Source organism: Giraffa tippelskirchi, chromosome 5, assembly GCF_054371585.1.
Source record: "Giraffa tippelskirchi isolate mGirTip1 chromosome 5, T2T-mGirTip1v1.2.pri, whole genome shotgun sequence".
Taxonomy (NCBI): domain Eukaryota; kingdom Metazoa; phylum Chordata; class Mammalia; order Artiodactyla; family Giraffidae; genus Giraffa; species Giraffa tippelskirchi.
In genome coordinates, this window is record NC_137279.1 from 92649258 (window position 1) to 92671564 (window position 22307).

Sequence of the window (22307 nt, forward strand, 5' to 3'; positions counted from 1 at the left end):
CCTGGCATCCTGCTTTTAAACACAGAGCCTCTCCTGCACATGCTCAACAATGGGGGGTCATGCTCAAACACTCGCTTCCATGAGGGGCCTATGCTCATCACTGCCACTGCCCCACCCAGCACAAAGGAAGGCCTGGGGCCATGAAAATACACGCTCCCAAACACACCCGCTCAGAGACCACTGTCTGGGCTCACCCATGCTACTGGGCACGCATACACACACTCACACATCACCCTCTCCCCCTCAAAGCCACTGGCCCCTCCCCACACTCAAGTATAAACCCCTCCATTCTCTACCCCCCTACCCTGGCATCTTTCAGCAAAGCCAGTGACAGGCATACAGGCTGTCAGTCAAGGACCCCTTGAGCCCCTCCCTGCCCCAGGAGGGACTCAGGGAGAAGAAAGGGGCCATGAGAGAAGGGAGTCAGAGCTGGAAACGGTGAAGAGGCATCGACTGGCTGTCTCATACAGTGAGAGAGCAATGGGAAGGCTGGGGGGATAGTGTGCAGAAAAACAAAGAGATAGCGAAACAGAGACACCTAGGAAGAGGAACTGACGGGAAGAGACTGGCAGAGAGACAGAGACAGACAAGGAGAAAGACAGATAAGAAAAGGGAGACAGAGAGACAGAGAGATAAGTGCAGAGAGCCAGAGAAAGCAAGATAGGGGGAAGAGAAAGAAAGAAGTAAAAGCAGGCATGCAGAGCTGGGGGAGTTCTGCTGCCCTGGGGCCCTGCCCAGCTTCTGGATCTCACACGCCAGGGAGTTCCTGAGAAGTCAGCTGCCCTTGCAGGGGCATGTCATGTCCCCCCCAACGGCCTCCACCCCCGCCACACACATACAGGGGCTCCTGATTCACTGCCTGTTCTCAGAACTCTCTCCCTCTATCCTGTGCTTTCCTCAACCTGTGAGAACCAGGACCAGCCTGAATGACCACCCCCACGCACATACACACACTGCTAGCCCTTCCCAGACTTGGCCCCTGGAGGACACCCAGGTGTCAGGTCATCAGTCCCCTGAGGTCTAGGGAGTAAATTCCAGTGACTCTGAGAGCTGGTCCCTATCCTACCCACTCAACCCCTGCACCTGCCAAGAGAGCCTAGAGGTGTAGGGACCTCAGGAGTGGGTGAGGGACCCGGGGAGGGAGTGAGAAGGTAGGGTGGCCGAGTATGTGCAAACTGTCAGGCAGCGTGCTCAAAGCTGCCTCATTCGTTTGGATTCATAATCAATCTGTCTATTCGAGTCCATTATCTCCTCGTTAGCTCTGCGGGTGAAGGAGGAGGAGGGGACCTTGCAGATGGAGGCAGGGGTTAGACTGCTGCCCCACCCAGAGGGACAGCTCCACTCACACCCTACATGTCTTCCAGCCTCCAGCCCCCACCTATCCACACTCCCCACTCCCACTTCCCCCCTCCTGGACCCACTAGGAGCTTGAAAGGGAATCAGGAAAAGAGAGTGCTGATGGGAAACATTCAAGAGCCTGCACCCTGCTTTGAAGATCCAGAGTGATAAATGCACAGGACTGGAGGTGGCAGTCTAGACTTCAGACCTCCCTCCCATCATGCAGAAACCTAGGTTCAGACCAAGACAAGGCCATCTCTCCTCCTGGCCTCCCTAGGGCCATTAGGGAGCAAGATTGAGTACCTTCCCGTTAATTACCACAAGATACCCGAGTAACTCAGTGCCAATTATCGTAGGCTGCTCAAGTCACTTCCAGACATTGATGGCTCCTGCCACAGATACCTTTCAGGCTATTACTGCATGAGGCCAGGGTTCCTTGCCCACTGTCTAACCCCAGGCCTAATAGGAGGAGGATATTCTAGCAGGTCCTTTCTTCTAGAAGTCTTGCTGGCCCCACCAGCCACATAGAATTCTCAAGTATTTTCCAGACACCATCATATGATGCTTGAGTATCTCTAAGCCAGTTATTATAGAATACTCCCATAGGTTTCACCAGCTGCTAAAAAGTACTTGAGTATTTTGCAACCAATTAATGCAGGATATCAGAGTACTGCAAATGTTGGCAATTCCTCCCAGTTTCAGGTCTGGAAGGGAGGAGAATCTCTCAGCAAGGGCTCTGTCTCCCTACCCAAAGTAGGGAGAAAAGGGTGGTGAAGGAGACGGATATGGGGAGAGGGGAGCTTGGAGGGGTTCTCATTTCCTACCTCCAAATCAAGCCGTGGTGGGGAGGAGAGATGGTGGAAATGGGGAGAGGAGAGCTCAACCACCAAGCTATGGCCCCCCAGCGCCTCCCACCTATTTCAGTTCAATTTCCAATTCAAGAGAAAAGAGCTGACTGCCTGGTCATGACAGGGAAGGGCATAAGGGCGGATTTATCCCTGGGAAAGGAAAATGGTAAGGGTACCAAACTGGGGGTAGGGAGTGTTCTCTGCAGATAACCACCTCCTGCACAGAGTCGGACACGATTGAAGCGACTTAGCAGCAGCAGCGGCAAAGGGCAGAGGGTGGGCTCGTGGCTGAGCTCCAGAAAGCGGTTTCTAGAAGGTTGGGCTCTCTCGGATCTGGTCCACAGAGAGCCCCCCCTTCCTCTCCTCGAAGCTAGCACCTAAGCTGCCCGGAGCCCAGAGTCCAGGCAGTAACTGCGGAGGCTGTCAGGGCAGCAGAGGAAAATCAAGGCACAGCCGAGACTTGCGTGTTATCAGTCTCTCGCAGCACCCGCCCCTCCTGATCTAGCACGAAAGCGGCGAGTCCGCGCCCACGGGGCACGGCTATGCCCGCCTGTCCCCGCGCCCCCTGGCTCGCCAGACACTCACAGCTCCGTCAGGTTCTCGGCGCCTGGCAGGTGACGGAGGTTATCCAGGGCCCCCGGCCGGGTGCAGCGCAGCCCCGAAGGGCCGTGGGGGCAGCAGACATCGGGGCAAGATGCAGCGCCCACAGATGCCAGCATCAACCAGGCCAGCAGGCTTCCCGGCCCCGTAGCCCGGAGGTGCCTGCCGGGGTGCCCGCCCCGTCCGCCTCGCAGCATCGCGACGGCGCCCGCCTCGCTGCGGCCGGGCAGCCGTCTGTGCGCTTGCAGCAGCCGCTGCCGGGCCTCCCGCGACATGTGCGCTGGGTGGTGTTAAAGACCAGCCGCCAGGAAAGGGCGGGGCCAGAGGCCTCCGCCTGGCATCGCCCCGCCCCTTCTGTCTCCAACCCCGCCCTCTCCTCTTCTAAGTCGCGAACTCTGCCCCAACCCTTTTCCGAGGCCCCCTGCGCCAGCCTACTCCCCCAAGGTCCCCCCAGCTCCAGTAGATGTGGAGGGGCAGCTTCAGAAAGCCTCAGAGGTGTCTGCTGGGAATGAGGAGACTGGAAAGTTGATACATTATTTTTCCCAGCCTAGAGCCGCTGCATTTAGCGGGGAGGGGAGATGACTGAGCTTGGAAACGGTGGTAGCCCAGGTCATCCTAGCCAGCCCCCGGCCTCACCTCTCACTACGCATGGTGCGCGTACCTGAGGAAGTGTGCATGTCACTTGGGATAAATTAGGGGAAATACTCCCTAAACCCTAGAAAGAAATGGGGAGGGACTCGCAAAAAACCAAACGCAGGATCTGGAGAAGGAAAAACAGAAGAGACAGAAAGAGATGGTGTCGCCCCCAAACAGCCGGAGAACGGAGACTGGGGAACGGAGACGCCGATTTCCAGAAGAGACCACAGGGTGGCGCTGGCAGCCCGCGCGCAAGGGGTGAGCTCCGCCGGAGTTGGGTGGGTGCGGGCGCGTCTGCAGCCCCCCACTGGGCTGCGCCTGGCGACCCAGCCTCAGCCACTGACCCGGGCCAGCCAGCACTGGCCCCCAGGCAGGGTAGGGCCAAGCTGGGCTGGGCAGGCATCGATCGCCGCTCTGACAAGAGCATCGATTTCTGCGCGGAGAAATTAATAGATCTTCTCTTAGCTCCTCGGACTCGGGAGCCGCCCGCGGGCGGAGCTGGGGACAAGTCGGTCCAGGAAGGCCGTGCACCCGGAAAGCCCCTGGTCCCCAGCACCAGCCAGAGGGCGGGTCCCAGCCCCTTCACCCCGTGGGCCTCATGCCTGGGAAAGGGGAAGGAAGAGGGGTCCTGGGGGAGGTATTCTAAAGGGACCCACGAAGGAAGCCCTCCGAGGGGAGAGTTTTCCCCACCAGGGCCCCAGAACACATCTTCCTCCCAATGCCCCAAGACAGAGACAGAGACCGATCCACCGAGCAGCCCGAATTCAGGAAGGTGACGAGACAGAGGAGGAGCCCACGGGGTGATTGCCCTTTCCACGACGATTTTGGTTGGAACCAAGGGACTTAACTGTGACAGAGCCTCGCGCCAAAAGCCTCCTAAGGAGGCTTCGAGGGCCTCGGAGAAGCGAAGGGCTTGGCTATTCGGGAGACGGGTCGTATAACCGCCAGGTTTCAAGCTATTTAGTTACCCCGCAGGTGTCAAGGCAGCGGGTGGCAGAACTCAGAACCACCCGTTCCCCGGGGGTGGGGGCCGTTTTCTGCCGCTCAGGCTAGCCGTGCACCCCACCTGGGAAGAAGTCCTCAGGGGCGGGGGTGGAGGGACCCACCGCAGCTACAGCCAGGTTGGGGGGAGCTCTGTTCTAGGCCTACCACCCCCCGGTATTTTGGCCTTATTTCCCCAACAGATCTGTCCACCCTTGAGTTGTCAGGCTAAATATTTTGGCTTGGCGGGAGAGGCGGAGAGAGCCGAGAGGTCCCAGTAAACCAATTCGTTGGGTCTGGGGCGGGGAAGCGGGAGCTGGGCGCGGCCGCTGCGTGCCGCCCTGGGAGATACCGCGGCAGCGCGGCCAGCTGGAGCTGGGGAGCCAAGCGCGCCCGGAGGGTTCCGGGGCGACTCTCCCAGGAGAGTCCCGCACGCCCCGGGACCCCCGCTGCTCTTCTCGGCCAGTTCCCCGGGCTTCTGCCCCCGCCCTCGGGGTTGACCAGGCCTCTGGCGCTGTCTTTTGCTCAGCACCCTGTGTGACTTTTTCCCCCTGGAAGCCTGAGTCTCCCGGTTGCTGTCTGCATCTCCGTCCTCATCTCTCTGTCTCTGGGTTCTCACTGAGTCTCTGGCTCCAGCAGCCTGTCACTGTCTGTGTCTCTGTGGCTCTCATTACTTCTTTTCTGTCTCCTGCCATCTCTATGAAAGATTCTTAGTCGTTCTGCCCCTTCCCTTCCCTTTCCCTCTGAAGCCTGCATCTCTGTGTCCCTTAGGATCCGTCAGACCCTTCTACTTCCTGGAGCCATCTGGAGAGGAGCCAGGACTGGGCACAAGACAGGACCAGGACAATGGCAGTGCCCAGTCTGTGGCCATGGGTAGCCTGCCTGCTTGCAGTCCTCTCCTTGGGATTTGGCCTGGACACCAGAGAGGGTGAGTCCCCAGCCCTGTCTCCTGGAGCCCCATCTCCCTCCCAGCAGACTGGGAAGCCAAACACTGAATTTCCACCCAGAATGCATCTATTTCCCTACTGTGACATGAAGACTGGGGGTAGCTCTCAGAAGGACTTCCCACCAGGGAAAGCAGTCAGTTTCCCACATTAAGGGTGTTTTCCTCTCAGTTCCTCAGTTCCTTGAAACCGAAGGATGGATAGATGTCCGCCATTTCTGCTTATGAAACAGTGATCCTAGTAAAGCCTGAATGAGAACCAAAATGGGGGAGAGGTGGTCTTAGAGGTCATTTCAAGAACTGCTGAATGGGAAAGGGGGCCAGGATGGGAAGGAACTGAGAACTAGGCACCATTAAGTAACTGAACTCACTGTGCAGACAGGAAACTGAAGCTCAGAGAGCTGAAAGGTCAAGCTAGACTGATGTCCTGAACTCCTGCCTCTGGGTCCTGTCCTGTGTCCCCTACTTTGAGGGCCCATCCATTGGGCTAGGGGGCTGCTTTAAATTAGTCCCCAGGCTAAACACTGTGTAGTTTTGGGGGATGGGACCACGTAGATGAAGTGGCTCTCATGGGGGTGCTGGGGCCTTGGCAGGTAGAGGAAAAAAATGCTGAGAGTGGAAGATCCAGAGGCAGAAGGAGTAAGAGATGTCCTTCTCCCCAAACCCACCATTCCCTTCCAGACTGAGGGAGCTCAGGAATCCAGTGCTCTGTGCCTCAGGGGTCACATGATGCCCTCAGACTGAGGGCTTCCAGGGGCAGAGCAGAGTCTCCCCTTCCTGTAGAGACAGAGGGGTGATATGAATGGGTTGGGGTACAGAGTCCCCAGAAGACTGCTGGTCCCAGAGGCACTGCCTGCAAGGCATAGCCCTACCGCCTGCACCCCTCCCCTCCTCCACTGCTGCACCAGGATGGGGCATAGCAGATGCCAGCCAGGAGCACAGTTGTCAGGACAGGAGCACGCCCCTGGGATGTGAGGGAGGGAGGTGTTTGGTCAGGGGACCCAGATGTCTGGTTCCCAGTGCAGCTCTGCACAGGGCATTGTCTGGAGGGGAGGCAGGCAGGGGTTAACCTGTGAAGGTCGGTAGATTTGTTTGTCCAAATGACTCCCATCAGGGGAGCCCTAGAGAGGCCAGGGCATGATGGGAATTGGCATGTGGGCTCCTGAAAGAACCCCCCCATCTGCCTGCAGAGCCTGATTGGCCTTTGCCTAGAGGAACTAGAAGTGTTTTCTCACCTCCCTCTCTTTGTGTGTATGCATGTGTACCTGCAAGTGCTCAGACACACACAGTTGCTGGGTAGAGCTAAGCACAGGGACCATTAATGACAACAGGAAGAAGGTATGAAGTAAGCCCCAGGGAGCCAGCCTATCCTGCCCACCCCCTTTAAAACATCACGGGGATGGGCCTGGGTATCTAAGATGCCTGCCATGTTGCTTGAGGGCTGGGTAGGAGAGGATGGAGTGGACGCTGCCGACGTTAGCAGGACTTGACTAGCAAACCAAAAGATTCAGACCTGAATCTTCTGAGTGAGGACCGTGGAAAGTATCCTTGGGAGAAATGAGTGAAGGAACCAGGTATCCAGCCTATTAGGGGAATTGTCCTAGGTGACTTGGAGAAAGAAAGAAAAATGGGGCCAGGGTCCTGGGACCTGAAAAATGCAGACACACCCAGTTCCTTGAGGGAGGAATAGACTTGGGATCCAGACTTGCGATTCAACTCACAACCCCTGAGTGCCCAGTGCTTCCTGCCCTGAACTGGGCACCATGGTGACTGACAAGGGCCCCAACCACAGGAGAGTCCCTCCTTGGAAGTGGTGACAGAGAGATAGAAAGCAGTGTTGCAGCAATACCCCAGGTGTTCTGGAGTGAGTGCTGGACTAAGTTCAGCTGAGCCTGAAGGGGACATAATTAACTCAGGGTCAGAGGGTCGGGGAAGGGGGGCTTGACCTGAGGCTCTCAGGACAAGAACTGAGGGGTTAACAGGCCAAGGAATTCTTCTAAGGTATTAGTGGGGTCCAGTTTATCAACGTCCTGGAATGTCAGGCTGAAGAATTTAAACTTGAACTTTTGGCAATGGGGAGCCATGGAATGTTCCTCTGAGAGTAAACAGATGCTGGGACCAAGGTTCTGGCTTCCTGAGGCCTGGGAGAGAAGGGGAGTGTATGAAGCTCAGACTATTGCTTCTCAGTCACAGAATTCATTCATTCATTCCTTCATCAAATATTTACTGAGCACCAGTTTTGTGCCAAGCACTATATCAGGCACCAAGGACACAGCAATGAATTACATGGTGATCCCTGCCCTTCTAGAGCTTACAATAAACAAAATAAATAAGTGAATTGTATATTAGCCAGTGTTAAGCATTTGAAGAAAAACTAAGTAGGAAAGGGAGTAGGAGATAATAGGGTGATCAGAGAAGTCCTCACTGAGAAAGTGGCATCTGAGCAAAGACTTCAAAGAGGTGGAGAGCCATTGAGAGGGAAGAGTGTTCTAGCCAGAGGGAGCAGAAGGTGCAAAGACCACAAGGCAGCAGCTTGGCAGGCTTGTTTGAGGAAAAGCAAGACAGCCGGTATCTCGGAAGAAGAGAGAAAAAGGGGATAAAGTGGGAGAGGTGCAGAGGCCCTGTAGGCTGTGGTAAGGACTTCAGCTTTTCATCAGTGAGATGGAGGCCACTGGGGTGTTGTGAGTGGCAGAGGAGTGTGATCCAACTTGTATGATGTGTTTCCACTCTGGCTGTGGAGTGGAGGATAGAAGAGAGAGGGGAGAGGGCGGAAGTGGGAAGACCATTTAGGAAGCTATTACTGTAAAGTCAGGAGAAGATGATGGTGAAAGCAGTGAAGGTGGTTCTGGATATATGTTAAAGGTGGAGCTCACAGTGTGTGGGGGTTAGAGAAGGAAAGGAATCATGGAGGCTTTCACTTTGGAGTCTGACTGCAAGAAGAAATTTGAGGTCAACTGACAAGGGGATGTGAGTTTGGGAGGGAAGTTCGGGGGCTCACTTTTGCCTAGGTGGGCTCCTCTGGTGGGGATCCTCTAAGCTGCGGATAAGCCTCTGAAGCCCAGAGAGAAGGTTCCCCTCATACCCACCACAGAGCCTGACTCTGCGTTAATGTCCCCTCCCAGTGTGGTTCCCTCCTCCCTAACTGCCAGGTAGGATGGGGTGCTTGGCCCAAGCTGTACTGATGGCTACCTGCCGCTTGTACCCACAGTGTGCCCCAGCCTGGACATCCGCTCAGAGGTGGCAGAGCTGCGGCGGCTGGAAAACTGCAGCGTGGTGGAGGGCCACCTGCAGATCCTGCTCATGTTCACAGCCACCGGCGAGGACTTCCGTGGCCTCAGCTTCCCACGCCTCACCCAGGTCACCGACTACCTGCTGCTCTTCCGGGTCTATGGCCTGGAGAGCCTGCGTGACCTCTTCCCCAACCTGGCGGTCATCCGCGGTGCCCGCCTCTTCCTGGGCTACGCGCTGGTCATCTTCGAGATGCCACACATGCGGGATGTGGGGCTGCCAGCGCTGGGGGCAGTGCTGCGTGGGGCTGTGCGTGTGGAGAAGAACCAGGAGCTGTGCCATCTCTCCACCATTGACTGGGGCCTGCTGCAGCCTTCACCTGGTGCCAACCACATTGTGGGCAACAAGCTGGGCGAGGAGTGTGCCGATGTGTGCCCCGGCCTGCTGGGCGCCACCGGTGAGCCCTGTGGCAGGACCACCTTCAGCGGGCACACTGACTACAGGTGCTGGACCTCCAGTCACTGCCAGAAAGGTGGGCACTGGCATAGAATAAGGCCAGGGAGCACAAGGAGGACAGAGGCAGATGGCACTGGGCAACCATAAGATGGTATGTGTCAGTACTTTGCTGACACTATTTATTTTAACCCTCATTCATCCTATGAGGGAGGTTCTGTCTTTATTCCAGTTTTGCAGATGAGGAAACTGAGGTTCAGAAAAGTTAAATAACTGACGTAGCATCAGGTAGTCAAGGGGTAGGCATAAGACAGTATCAGGTAGTCATGGAGACAGTAAAAGAAAGTATAAGTTGAATATGGGGGAGAAGAGTAGCATGAATGGATACAAGGCAGCTGCACAAGAGGCAATATGAGGCAGAGGTCAAGAGCAAAGCCGACTGTCCTGAGTTTGAATCTCAGCTTTACTACTTACTGGCTATGTTCATTTCGCCTCCCTGTGCCTCGATTTCCTCATTTGTAAAATGATCATAGCGTTGTGATGAGGAACAAACTGTTCTGTAAAACATTACAACAGCGCCTGGACCATGGTAACTAGTTCTGTTTCTGGTACAAACGGCCATAGTACAGGCTGGCAGTACTGAAATAGGGAGGTTGGGAGCTGGGTGGAAGAAGAAAGGAGGAGGTGACAGATGAAGAACAGGACAGATGAGGACAAATATGTGATGTGGGATCTTTTTTAGGAGGTAAGGTGCCTGGAGGGGAAGCAGAAGGAAAGAGTGGAGAAAAGGAGGGGTGGAATAAGGCGGGGATGGTTGGAGGAGGAGGTGAAGGTTATAGAGGAGGGAAAGGGAACCTTGAGAGGTTGGGAGCAGATCTGCACTCCCCAAGCTGGGGTTCCTTCCATGCAGCCCCTGGAGGTCAGCTCCCTTCACCCCAGTGCCTCAGCATCAGGGCAGAAGAGTAACCAGATCCCTGCTGTATCCACTGGGCCCCCACCCCCCCCCCCCCGATGTCTCTCTGTTGGCTGTAAACACAGCTGCTTCATGTCCTCTCTGGTATATAGTGTCAACATGCCCTGGCTGACCCCTGCCACATGCATTGCTCCCACAGACATATCCAGCTGCCACCGTGCAAAGGAGCCAGGCTCCTGGCACCCAGCCCCAACCCCTCCACATCTGCTTGGGGCTACCTTCCACCCAGGGCAGAGACTGAAGAGGGAGGAGGGATGGGCAGAGGCCTGGATCAAATGACCAGGGATGGCCCCTTCTCCTACACACTCCCAGGTCCACCTTGCCCTAGTCCTCACTCCTCAAGAGAAGCTGGCTGTTTCACCTTGGCCCCATGCCCAGCGATGATCTGGGCACCAGGCCTAGACAGAACAGCAGGCTGGGGAGCGGGAGCCCTGATGGACAAGGTCACTGCTTGGTCCTGAGTTCCAATACCACTGATAGGCACTGTGGGAATACCCCTGACTAGGCACTGTGGGAGGTGGGTAGTCACAGAGAGGGGCCATGGTCCGTATCTTCAAGAGCTCCCATCTGAGGAAGAGTTGGCGACCAGTGTCATCTGAATTGGACGGATCTGGGTGCAGACCAAGAGTGTTAGCCCTTGGGGAGAGGGTGGGACAGGACCAAGGAGGTGCAGGTAAGGTCTAACGCAGCACTCTGCCCACAGTGTGCCCCTGTCCCCATGGGCTGGCCTGCACAGTCAGGGGCGAGTGCTGCCACCCCGAATGCCTGGGAGGCTGCAGCCGGCCGGAAGACCCCCGCGCCTGTGTCGCCTGCCGCCACCTCTACTTCCAGGGCGCCTGCCACCGGGCCTGCCCGCCAGGCACCTACCAGCATGAGTCCTGGCGCTGTGTCACAGCAGAGCGCTGTGCCAGCCTGCGCTCTGTGCCTGGCCGCGCCTCCACCTTCGGCATCCACCAGGGTACTTGTCTGGCCCAGTGCCCTCCAGGCTTCACCCGTAATAACAGCAGGTGAGTGTCGGGTGGGTGGGGGGCACCCTTGGAGCAGCGAGGAGGCCCACACTGGTCCAGGGCTCATGCCACATCCTCTGCTTGCCCCTACTAGCATATTCTGCCACAAATGCGAGGGGCTGTGCCCCAAAGAGTGCAAAGTGGGCACCAAGACCATCGACTCTGTCCAGGCAGCACAGGATCTGGTGGGCTGCACCCACGTGGAAGGGAGCCTCATCCTCAACCTTCGTCAAGGCTGTTAGTGCCTTCCTCAGAGCCACACCCTTCCTCCTGGCCACACCCTCTTACAATGACCCAGCTAAAGCACCACTTTCCATCATCCTGGGTCCCTGCCCTGAGGGCCCCCTTCCCTGGGCCCCCAGCCAGCTCCCCCACAATGGACCCATCACTTTCCTTGCCCCTGCTCCAGTCCTGTCTTCCCCATCCCCAGATAACCTGGAGCTGGAGCTGCAGCGAAGCCTGGGACTGGTAGAGACCATCACTGGCTTCCTCAAAATCAAGCACTCCTTTGCCCTCGTGTCCCTAGGCTTTTTCAAGAACCTCAAACTTATCCGGGGGGACACCATGGTGGATGGGTAAGGAGTCAGAAATAGTTTCCTCTATCATATCTCCTCCCCAACATTCCCAAAACTGTAGTCAAGTGTGTGGGAACGAGCTCTGCTACTTACTAACTATGTGACTCTGGATAGGTTAACTTCTCTGGTCCTCAACTTTCTCATCCATAAAATGGGGTTAACATAACACTACTTATTTCTTAGGGCTGTTGAGAATATTACTGAAGCTGTTATGTATAAAGCACTTAAAACAGAGCCTGAAACAAAATATATACAATTACATAAAATTATATTTACATATCACCCTATATGGATTGCCTATAATTGTTGTCATCTGATCCTCTTAGCTGCAGAGCAAACTACCTGGGTTTGAAACCCATTCCTACCTCTACCAGTCGAAGCTTACCCTTAATGTAGCCAGGATTTTTCAAAATAATGTTTTAAATTATCATCCAGCCAAGTGGTTTCTCGCATACCTCCCCCCCACGGGGTGTCCCCACTCCAGCTGGAAAGGCATAGCCACAGGCTGAGTCTCACTCCGCCCTGTGTCCCCAAAGCCAGGACAGAGCCTGGCACAGAGCAGGTGCTCAGTTAATGTGAGATGCAGGAAGGAAGAAGGTGGAAAAACTGTTGACCCCATTTCACTGATGAGAAAAACACAGAACGTGGGTGACTTGCTGGACGTCACACTCCTGGTCAGTGGCGCAGAGTGGGTGTGTACTAATGGCCCACGGGTACCGGTGTGGGTGGGCTGCCATGTGCCCCTCCTCCCCTGTGCCCCCAGTGCAGCCCCTTCAGGAAGAGCCCATAAGACACACTCTTCCTCATCCCTTGCCCCCACCTGCCGTGCAGAGCAAGGTCCCCTGGCCTCCCCCAGGAACTACACCTTGTACGTGCTGGATAACCAGAACCTACAGCAGCTGGGTTCCTGGGTGGCTGCAGGGCTCACCATTCCTGTGGGCAAGATATACTTCGCCTTCAACCCACGCCTCTGCTTGGAGCACATCTACCGCTTGGAGGAGGTGACTGGCACCAGGGGACGGCAAAACAAGGCTGAGATCAACCCCCGCACCAACGGAGACCGAGCTGCCTGTAAGGCCCAACACCCCCAGCCCTGGCACCTGGCACCTTGGCAGTGAGAGAAGGGACCCCAAGGAACACCCAGACACACACACACACAAAAACACACCAGACACGCTCCCGGGTGGAGGGGAAGCTTGAAGGGAACGATGGGATAAGTTCTCTTCAGAGGCCACGTTAGCAGTAGGATGCTGTGGGGTCAGGGTGGGGGCTTGGGAGTAGGCGGCTCAAGCAGGTGCTCTCAACATGTTCGAAAGCGGGTGTTCCCCTTTTTCCCCACCCAGGCCAGACTCGCACTCTGCGCTTTGTGTCCAACGTGACAGAGGCCAATCGCATCTTGCTGCGATGGGAGCGCTACGAACCTCTTGAGGCCCGCGACCTACTCAGCTTCATCGTGTACTACAAGGAGTCGTGAGTGGCGGGGGCGGGGCCAAAGAGGGCGGGGTCAGTGGGTGGGGCACGTCGGGGTGGGGCCAGAGCAGGGTTGGGGGTCAGAGCCTGACCAGGCCAATTTGTTGACCACAGGTAGGTGAGGGCAGAGCCCTGCGGGGCTGTAGAAAGCCAGAAAGCCAAGAACCCCAAGTCTCACTCCATTGTAGGGCTCACGTCTGGCTCTCCTCTCACCTTCTTCATCCCTCCGTGCCTCAGTTTTATCTCACCCAGTGATGAAGAGAAGACAGTCAGGATTTCTGAAAGCCCAGGAGAGGCGCCCTGCTGGGAAGACTTGGATAATTAAAGCTCAATTCACTATGCTAATGTTTTGTACTGACCACATGCTCCTGCCCCAGCAGCGGTTTGGGAAGTACCCACTAATTTGGCCAGTTTTATCCACATCTTTGCCAGCATTTCATTAAAGCCTGAGGAAGGGCGGTAGCAGGGACAACCAAGAACCAACTGCTCTTTTCTTTGGAGTGACTATACCGACCATAGCAGGATGGATAGTGGTTAGACCACAGGAAGGACTTCTCCAAAAGCATGGCTAGGTTCAAAAATAGAAATCTTTAGAAGAGACAGATGGAGTGAAGAGTACTGTCACCCTTTATGGTAGGTGGAAGATGGGAGCTACCTGGTTTGGAATAATTTCCTGTGAATTAAAATGGAAAGATCTTAGTTGCTCATTCGCACAGGGCCTAAGGAACCCAGGTGGCACTGTGGTAAAGAACCCGCCTGCCAAGCAGGAGACACAAGTTTGATCCCTGGGTCGGGAAGATCCCCCAGAGTCAGAAACAGCAACCCACTCCTGTATTCTTGCCTGGAAAAGTCCATGGACAGAAGAGCCTAGCAGGCTACAGTCCACAGTCCATGGAGTCACAGAGAGTCAGAACATAGCTGAGCAACTTAGTACACACACACGCACACAGGGCCTGGCCTGGGAGTGGGGGAGAGAAATCTATTCACAGGGCCAAGGCTCTCCTAGGCCTCAGTAGAAGATGAAGGACTCTGGCATGATGAACTGGACAGTTTGTTAAAAACAGATTCCTGAGCCCCATCCCCAAAGATTCTGATTCCACTAGTCCTGGGCAGGGCCTGTAAATCTGCATGTCTAACAAGCTCCCAGGTAATGCTGAATCTTCTGGTCCACATATTGAGGAGTGCTACCATGGACCGCAATGTAAACCGCCACCCCCCCAACCTCTGGCTTGTGCAGCTCACATTCTGTGTGACTATACATGGCTGTCTTTGGACTCAAAGGGCAGACAGTCTTAGAGGTTTTTCAGGAAACTCCCCTGGCATCTGCCTTGCAGTGTGGCTATGGCTGTGCTCCCTTAGAGATATATACTGTGGTGTGTGTGTGTGTGTGTCTGTGTGTCTGTGTTAGTCTCTCAGTCATGTCTGACTCTTTGCAACCCCATGAACCATAGCCTGCCAGGTTTCTCTGTCCATGGAAATCTCCAGGCAAGAATACTAGAGAGGGTAGCCATTCCTTTCTCCAGGGGATCTTCCCAACCCAGGGATGGAACCTAGGTCTCCCACACTGCAGGAAGATTCTTACTGTGGATCATGGCTCAATTGCAGCCCTGAGCAGATCCACTCAGTGAGTGAGTCATGCCAACAGGGCACCTGCCCCAAAGGGCAGACCCACATCTGCTTCTGAATGCCCTTGCACACGCTGGGAGAAGAATGACAGTGACAGTCTTGGAGTGATTCAGAGAAGAGGGGGCAGGGCTAAATGAGCTGCCCCTCAACTCCAGGGATGGGTTGTTCAGCCCATTCCAGAATGCCACAGAGTACGTAGGTCCGGATGCCTGTGGGGCCCAGAGCTGGAACCTACTGGATGTGGAGCTGCCCCTCAGCCGCACCCAGGAGCCGGGGGTGACCCTAGCCCCACTCAAGCCCTGGACACAGTATGCTGTGTTTGTACGGGCCATCACACTGACCACAGCGGAGGACAGCCCCCACCAAGGAGCCCAAAGCCCCATCGTCTACCTCCGAACCTTACCTGCAGGTAGGCTTAAGCCTTTGAAGGGGGTGGGAGCTAGATGCCTGGACCCTAGTGAGAATGGAAGAACACGGGCACCAGAAATAGAGAAGCTGGGTCACTGAACACCTGGCCTATAGAGGCTGGGAGGCCGGACCTCAGAGAGAAGGGCCCATTACCAGACAGTATTTAAAAGGGGGATCTGCAGTCCCTCAGTTGTACCCTCCTCCCACCCTCAGCGCCCACAGTGCCCCAGGACGTCATCTCCACGTCCAATTCCTCCTCCCACCTGCTGGTGCGCTGGAAGCCACCCATCCAGCGCAACGGAAACATCACCTACTACCTTGTGCTGTGGCAACGTCTGGCAGAGGACAGAGACCTCTACCTCAATGACTACTGCCACCGCGGTGCGCAGGGAGGAGGCGCGGCCCAGAGGGGTTGGGGTGTTGGGCTGCGAGCGCTGCCAGTCTAACTACTTCCTTCCCCGCCGCCCCTCCAGGCTTGCGGCTGCCCACCAGCAACAACGACCCCCGCTTCGACCGAGAAGACCGGGAACTCGAGGCCGACAGGGAGCCTGGCTGCTGCCCTTGCCAGCACCCACCTCCTGGGCAGGTCCTGCCACCGCTGGAGGCACAGGAGGCGTCGTTCCAGAAGAAGTTTGAAAACTTTCTACACAACGCCATCACCATTCCCAAGTGCGTCTCGGAGCGAGAAAGCCAGGCGGGAGTCCGGCGTGCTGATGGGCGGGGTTTGTGAGGGGAGGGGCGGGGTGGGGAGGGGGTTGTGGGCGGGGCCTGGGGTTGTGGGTGGGTTTGGAGGCGGTGCGCCCCTGCGGAGGGCACTGGGGCGCGTTCCAGGCGAGCCTGACGGGGCCCTCTCTGGTCTTCCCAGATCCCTTTGGAAGGTGACATCCATCAATAAGAGCCCTCAAAGGTGACCGGGGGCGGAGCAGGGGCCGAGAAGCGCGGTTCCCTAGGCGGGGCCATGGCTCTGACTTGCGCCCTCTCTAGGGACTCAGGGAGGAGCCGACGGGCAGCCGAGGCTCTCCGCCTTGGGGGAAACAGCTCGGATTTCAAGATTCAAGAGGACAAAGTGCCCCGAGAGCGAGCAGTGCTGAGTGGACTGCGCCACTTCACAGAGTACCGGATCGACATCCATGCCTGCAACCACGCGGCGCACACCGTGGGCTGCAGCGCGGCCACCTTCGTCTTTGCGCGCACCATGCCCCACAGTAGGTGACCCTCCCCCAGCTCTACCCTGCCCACACACCGACTCCAAGGACCCTATCTAATTAGTGCTCTAATTAGCTAGTTTGACAACCTCTCACCTCCCTGCCCCCTCCAACCTCAGGGCCTCTCCTTGCTCACTCCTGCCAGTCCCCATATTCCCAGAGTTTCCTCGAACCTCCCAGTTTAGCCCCCTTGCGTTTGAACATGAAGGTGAGACGAAATAATTGTAGTCGGGTTGCCCGATGGCCTCTCCTGCAGGAGAGGCTGATGGTATCCCAGGAAAAGTGGCCTGGGAAGCAGGCAGCAAGAGCAGTGTTCTCCTCCGCTGGCTTGAGCCACCGGACCCCAATGGACTCATTCTCAAGTACGAAATCAAATACCGCCGCCTGGGAGAGGTAGGCACCCCAGGAGACACCCTAACCTAGCCCAAGTCTGTCCCTCCACCCTCTTCCCAGCCAGCTATTCTGTGCTGCCCTCAGGAGGCCACAGTGCTGTGTGTGTCCCGCCTGCGATACGCCAAATTTGGGGGTGTCCACCTGGCCCTGCTGCCTCCTGGAAACTACTCTGCCAGAGTTCGGGCAACCTCACTGGCTGGCAACGGCTCCTGGACAGACAGTGTCGCTTTCTACATCCCTGGCCCAGGTATGCAGGCCTCTGTCTCAGACCTGTATTCCCAAACAGCCCCACCTGGGCCCCCACCTACATCTCCCGTTGTGGAAACCACAGGCCCCTCCACTTTCTACCCCATCCGCCCCACATCCTCATCTCCCACTGTGTCCTTGACCCCCTGACTTCACCATCTTTTTACATTATTATTGTTTTTTCTTTTTTTCTGACTTTTCCATCTTTGACCCTCTGCTGTCTTCTGGCCACCAGAGGAAGAAGACTCCGGGGGGCTGCATGTCCTTCTCACTGTCACCCCTGTGGGGCTCATGCTGCTCATCATTCTTGCTGCCCTTGGTTTCTTCTACAGCAAGAAGAGGTGATGACAAGTCCCACTGATTCCCAACCCCCTTCTTCCCTGAGCCCTCATCATAACATCAGTGCAATCAGATGGTAGTAGATGAGACAGCAAAAAGGACTTCCTTAGAAACAGTAACTCTTCCCCTGGGGGCACTGACATACCTGGAGGAAAGAGACATACTTTTTAATTAGGGTGACCAACTTGTCCACGTTTGCCCAGGACTTTCCTGATTTTAGTAGTAACAGTCCCAAATTCTGAGAAACCCCTCAGTCTGGGCATACTGGGACTGTTGGTCACCACACTCTCAGCCTGAGAACTAATGAAACTGGTCCAATCATAGCAGAGAAAGAAGCAGGAAATCTCAGGATGTGTCCTGGGCTTCTTGATGTCAGATCCCCCTGGAGCTGAATATGAGGGGGAACTGAGGACAGGACTTTGATTAGCTGGTTCTGAGGACTAGCTGAGGAGACCAGAACCTCACTACTCTTGTCCTCCCTATTCCTAGCCTGTCAGATCCCAGATCCCAGAACTAGGACCAAGACTAGCTTGGGAAGTCCTTGGGGCTCCCCAGGGGTCACCCTGACCAGAGATAAGATAGGATCAGTAACTTCCTTCCTCCTTGGAATATCCCTCTTCCTTGTCCTCTGACATTGCTCCTTCCTTCCCGAGGACCCTTCCAGGCTGACCCCCCTCACCTCCCATTGCAGAAACAGCACCCTGTATGCCTCTGTGAATCCAGAATACTTCAGCGCCTCTCACAGTAGGTCTGGGGGTGGCTGGACAGGTGGTGTGGGAAAGAGAGACCGGAGGGGAGAAGAGACAGACTTCCAGGCCATCCCAGAGAAGGCAGCCTTGGAACCTGAGCCCTTCAGAAGAGAAGAGGGTGGGTGGAGGTGTGGCAGAGAGCAGCATCCTTGCTTGTGACCCCCCACTTCCTCTCAGTGTACATCCCTGATGAGTGGGAGGTGCCTCGGGAGCAGATCTCCATAATCCGAGAACTGGGCCAGGGCTCTTTTGGGATGGTATACGAGGGGCTGGCACAAGGACTTGAGGTTGGAGAGGAGCCCACGCCAGTGGCCCTGAAGACCGTGAATGAGCTGGCCAGCCCACGAGAACGCATTGAGTTCCTCAAGGAAGCCTCTGTCATGAAGGCATTCAAGTGCCACCATGTGGTAAGGAAGGTCAAGTCCAATGTCAGGGTCAAAATTAGGATGAAGATCATGTGGTTAGAGGGAAAAGATCAGAGATGAGGTCAGGGCACCATCAAGTCCAGGACTGGGACTGTGGTCAGGATCCTAATTGGAGTAAAAGTCATGGTAGGGCTATAATAGGATCATGGCTAGGGCTGAGATCAGTCATGGTTGAAGGTCAATTACTGAGTGTTCAGAGCATTATTAGGAGGGTGACTGGAATCAAGGTCAGAATTGAGCCAATCATGAAGACTGAGATGATAGATACAATTAAGGTCATGGATTAGGGAGACTTCCCTAGTGGTCCAGTGGCTGAGATTCCATGCTCTCAATGCAGGGGGCCCAGGTTCGATCCCTAGTCAGGTAACTAGATCCCAGATGCCACAACTAAAGATCCTGCGTGCCATCTACTTAAAAAAAAAAAATCCCATGTGCCACAACTAAGACCCAGCAGCAACCAAATAAATATATTTTATTTTAAAAAAGATCATGGGTTAGGGTCAAGGTCATTGTTAGGTCAAGATGAGGGTTATGGTCATGGCTAGGGTTAGGAGGGTTGGTATCTGAGTCAGGTTGTGGTCACAGCAGAACAAGGTTTTGGCCAGGTGGGTCAAAGGGAGCTGAGCAGACCTGCAACCAGGCTCTTTCTCCATGCCAGGTACGTCTCCTGGGTGTGGTGTCTCAGGGCCAGCCAACTCTGGTCATCATGGAATTAATGACCCGAGGGGATCTCAAGAGCCATCTTCGATCTCTGCGGCCCGAGGCAGAGGTGGGGACCAGGAAGCTTCTGGGTGAGGGGCTGGGGAATTAGAAAGGACTTGGGCAGTTGAAGGCATAATCCTTGTGCAGGAGTACAGCCTCAAGTTCCTGCTTCACCAGCCCGTCTCTTGGTTCTAGAACAACCCTGGGCTCCCACGGCCAGCACTGGGAGATATGATCCAGATGGCTGGCGAGATTGCGGATGGCATGGCCTACCTTGCTGCCAACAAGTTTGTGCATCGAGACCTGGCGGCCCGGAACTGCATGGTGTCCCAGGACTTCACCGTCAAGATTGGGGGTACAGAGGGGGCCAGGCAGGTGGGGGCAGCCGGGGCAGAGAGACTCCCCCAAGCAAGGCCTGAGAAGACCCAGGCCTGTCCCACAGCTCTATCCCTGATCACCCCCTGACCTGGATCTCAGTCTCCCCATCTGAGGACAGCAGGATTTGGATGGGATGAACTTTGAGGTCCTTGGAGCCCTTACATTCCAGGATTCTTGGAGACTGTGGAGGTGGAGGGGGTTGGTAGAGGTACTTCTGGGGCAGGAGCTGGTGAATGGCTCTGCTGCCCCACACCCCATCCACCCTCACTTTCCAGACTTCGGGATGACTCGAGATGTGTATGAGACAGACTACTACCGCAAGGGCGGGAAGGGGCTGCTGCCTGTGCGCTGGATGGCCCCCGAGTCCCTCAAAGACGGAATCTTCACCACCCACTCTGACGTCTGGTGGGGCCTGGCTGGAGCAGGGGGTTCGGGGGTGTGGAGGCAGGGTCTGGGATGCACTCCCTAGGGTGTGCTGAGCTGCATGAAGCATGCGAGGCTCAGGCCCTCCTCCCTGTCCTCCCAGGTCCTTTGGCGTGGTGCTCTGGGAGATCGTGACCCTGGCTGAACAACCCTACCAGGGCCTATCCAATGAGCAGGTGCTCAAGTTCGTCATGGACGGTGGGGTCCTGGAAGAGCTGGAGAGCTTTCCCGTTCAGCTGTGAGTCACCCCAGCCTGGCCCTGCCTTGGCCCTGCCCTGCCCACATCTGCCCCGCCCCTGGGAGTCTCTGAGGCTTCTACTGATCGGGCTTACACTGATCCCCAGCTCTGAGCCCTCCAACTTGAAATCCCCACCGCAACCCCCATTTACTCCCCTGTGACCCGAGCGGGCTTCCCTGGTGGCTCAGTCAGTAAAGAATCCGCCTGCAGTGCAGGAGACCTGGGTTCAATCCCTGGATTGGGAAGATCCCCTGGCCGAGGGCATGGCAACCCACTCCAGTATTCTTGCCTGGAGAATCCCCATGGACAGAGGAGCCTGGCAGGCTACAGTTCATAGGGTCGCAAAGAGTCGGACACGACTGAGCAACTAAACACAGCACAGATCTGAGCAGACACACTCCCCCCATGATCCCCTCCATGACCCCTCCATCACACTGATTGACCCTCTCAGTGCAGGAGGCAGGAGGCGTGCCTCCTAACACTGTCCCCTGCCTCCACCAGGCAGGAGCTGATGCAGCGCTGCTGGCAGCAGAACCCGCGCCTGCGCCCCACCTTCACCCACATCCTGGACAGCATACAGGAGGAGCTGAGGCCCTCCTTCCGCCTCCTCTCCTTCTATCATAGCCCAGAATGCCGGGGGGCCCGGGCCTCCCTGCCGCCCACAGATGCAGAGCCTGACTCCCCCCCAACCCCAAAAGAGGCCTCCTCAGCCTTCAGTCCCCAGAATGGGGGTCCAGGACACTGAGGGGCACCCCGTTCCCTGGCTGATTGGCCTCCCACAGACAGAGAGGAAGGGACCTCCCATGGACAGAGAGGAAGGGACCTAAGCTTTGCGGCCATGAGAGGCTGAGACGTTCACACCCCAGCCCCCATGCTGAGACAGCCGAAGGAGACACAGAGCAGGAGCAGGACAGGTTGGGGGTGACAGGGAGACCACAGCTGAGTCATGGCAGGACAGATTTTCTCAGGGATCTGACTTCTCCATGAGAAAGTAAACAAGGCCACAGCAAGAGTGGAGATTAGACGGTGGACAAGACGCTCTGAGTGAGAGAGCCTACTCAGACTAGAAAGAGGGGCCGGTCTGCTCTGAAGGCAGGGTCTGGGGACCCCACCGTCGGTTTTGGCGCTCCTGTGGATATCCGGCGCCATCAACACGCTAGAAACCAGATGAGCCACCAGACTCGGGCCTGGAAGCCTCTCTGTCCGTGTTTGGGATGCTGGGGCTGAGCGCCCAGATGACCGCTCTTTGCACCACTGTGTCTCACCTCCTCCCGCTGCCTCATGCCATAGCGCATGTGGGGAGAATGCAGGGACCTGGCTGAGTGGGTTCCCAGCCTGGCCTGGAGGCCTGCCCTCACCCCCTCCTCTCCTTTGCCTCACCCAGGGTCCCCAAGCTTGGTGCTCCCCCTTCCTCTTCTCCAGGGCCTTCCCTCGGTGCAGACTCACCCCTTCTCCCAGGCCCTTCCCCTCAATCCCCCTCCTACCCTGGGGTTATTAAGGCTTTAAGAGCCTTGCTTCCTCCTTGCCCTCACTCCTGCCCCCTACCCCCGCCTCTCATGGGAAGACTGGAGAAGGCACAATAAAGGCCGAGGTCTGTCTGTACCCTGGTCCCGGGCAGCCCATTATCTCTCCATCTATATGGTCTTAACACTGGATGAACTTCCTCCCTCCCTCCTTGGGGACTTGAGGTGGTGACCCTGAGGCAGCGATACAGGATAAATACACTGCTGTCAAACACCACCTCCATGAGGACCTGAGCAGCCAGGGTTGCCATGGCAGTGAAGCAGGACAATCCTGCTATTATCTGTGGCTCAGGCGGCCAGAAGCGGTTGAGCCCGGCAGGGGAACCTTTGTATCCGGCCTCCCAGCCTCACCAACCCATCCCCCACACCTCATCTTTAGGTCATCTCTCACTGTTTCCACTGGATAGACATTTCCTGGGGTCTCTCAGGACAGACGTGAGGTGGGCAGAACGTGGGGTAGGGGAGGAGGGGTCTTGATGACATTACCAGTCCCTGCTGGATGCCCCCCTGCCAGGGCAGGGAACACGTCAGAGCAGAGTCTATGTGTCTGGCTCCCTGCTGTTATGCCATCCCATGAGCAGAGACGCCCTGGAGGCATGT

General features: G+C 56.3%; 2 protein-coding genes across 8 annotated transcripts in view; one reads left to right on the top strand and one right to left on the bottom strand.

The window, feature by feature from the left end:
• Positions 1-15790, bottom strand: part of NTRK1 (neurotrophic receptor tyrosine kinase 1) — a 31654-nt gene extending 15864 nt beyond the window's left edge. The window contains exon 1 of one of the 4 annotated variants that reach the window (XM_081494146.1): positions 15662-15790. Coding sequence is in view for 2 of the 4 variants with exons in the window: in XM_081494143.1 (XP_081350269.1) it covers positions 2772-3061 (290 nt within the window). In the remaining 2 variants the exon portion in view is untranslated. Of the gene's footprint in view, positions 1-2771; positions 3099-15661 lie in introns of those variants that run through there. The other 3 variants (XM_081494143.1, XM_081494144.1, XM_081494145.1) reach the window with 3 other exon arrangements.
• On the top strand, positions 4166-21786 carry INSRR (insulin receptor related receptor). Of its 4 annotated transcripts, none has more exons than XM_081494141.1 (23): positions 4166-4222; positions 5175-5331; positions 8555-9106; positions 10704-11007; positions 11102-11244; positions 11438-11582; positions 12439-12653; positions 12926-13052; positions 14849-15087; positions 15300-15467; positions 15560-15755; positions 15952-15993; positions 16071-16291; positions 16548-16684; positions 16769-16931; positions 17166-17271; positions 17961-18013; positions 18196-18425; positions 19102-19212; positions 19341-19500; positions 19799-19928; positions 20050-20184; positions 20686-21786. In XM_081494141.1, exons 2-23 carry the CDS (start codon positions 5250-5252, stop codon positions 20927-20929), a joined length of 3903 nt encoding a protein of 1300 aa, XP_081350267.1. In that variant the 5' UTR covers positions 4166-4222; positions 5175-5249; the 3' UTR covers positions 20930-21786. The 4 variants fall into 4 exon arrangements, with proteins under 4 accessions (XP_081350267.1, XP_081350265.1, XP_081350268.1 ...); XM_081494139.1 differs by lacking the exon at positions 4166-4222 and adding an exon at positions 4496-4580; XM_081494142.1 differs by lacking the exon at positions 4166-4222 and adding an exon at positions 4520-4580 and having other exon boundaries at positions 16772-16931.
• The last annotated feature ends 521 nt before the right edge of the window (positions 21787-22307 follow it).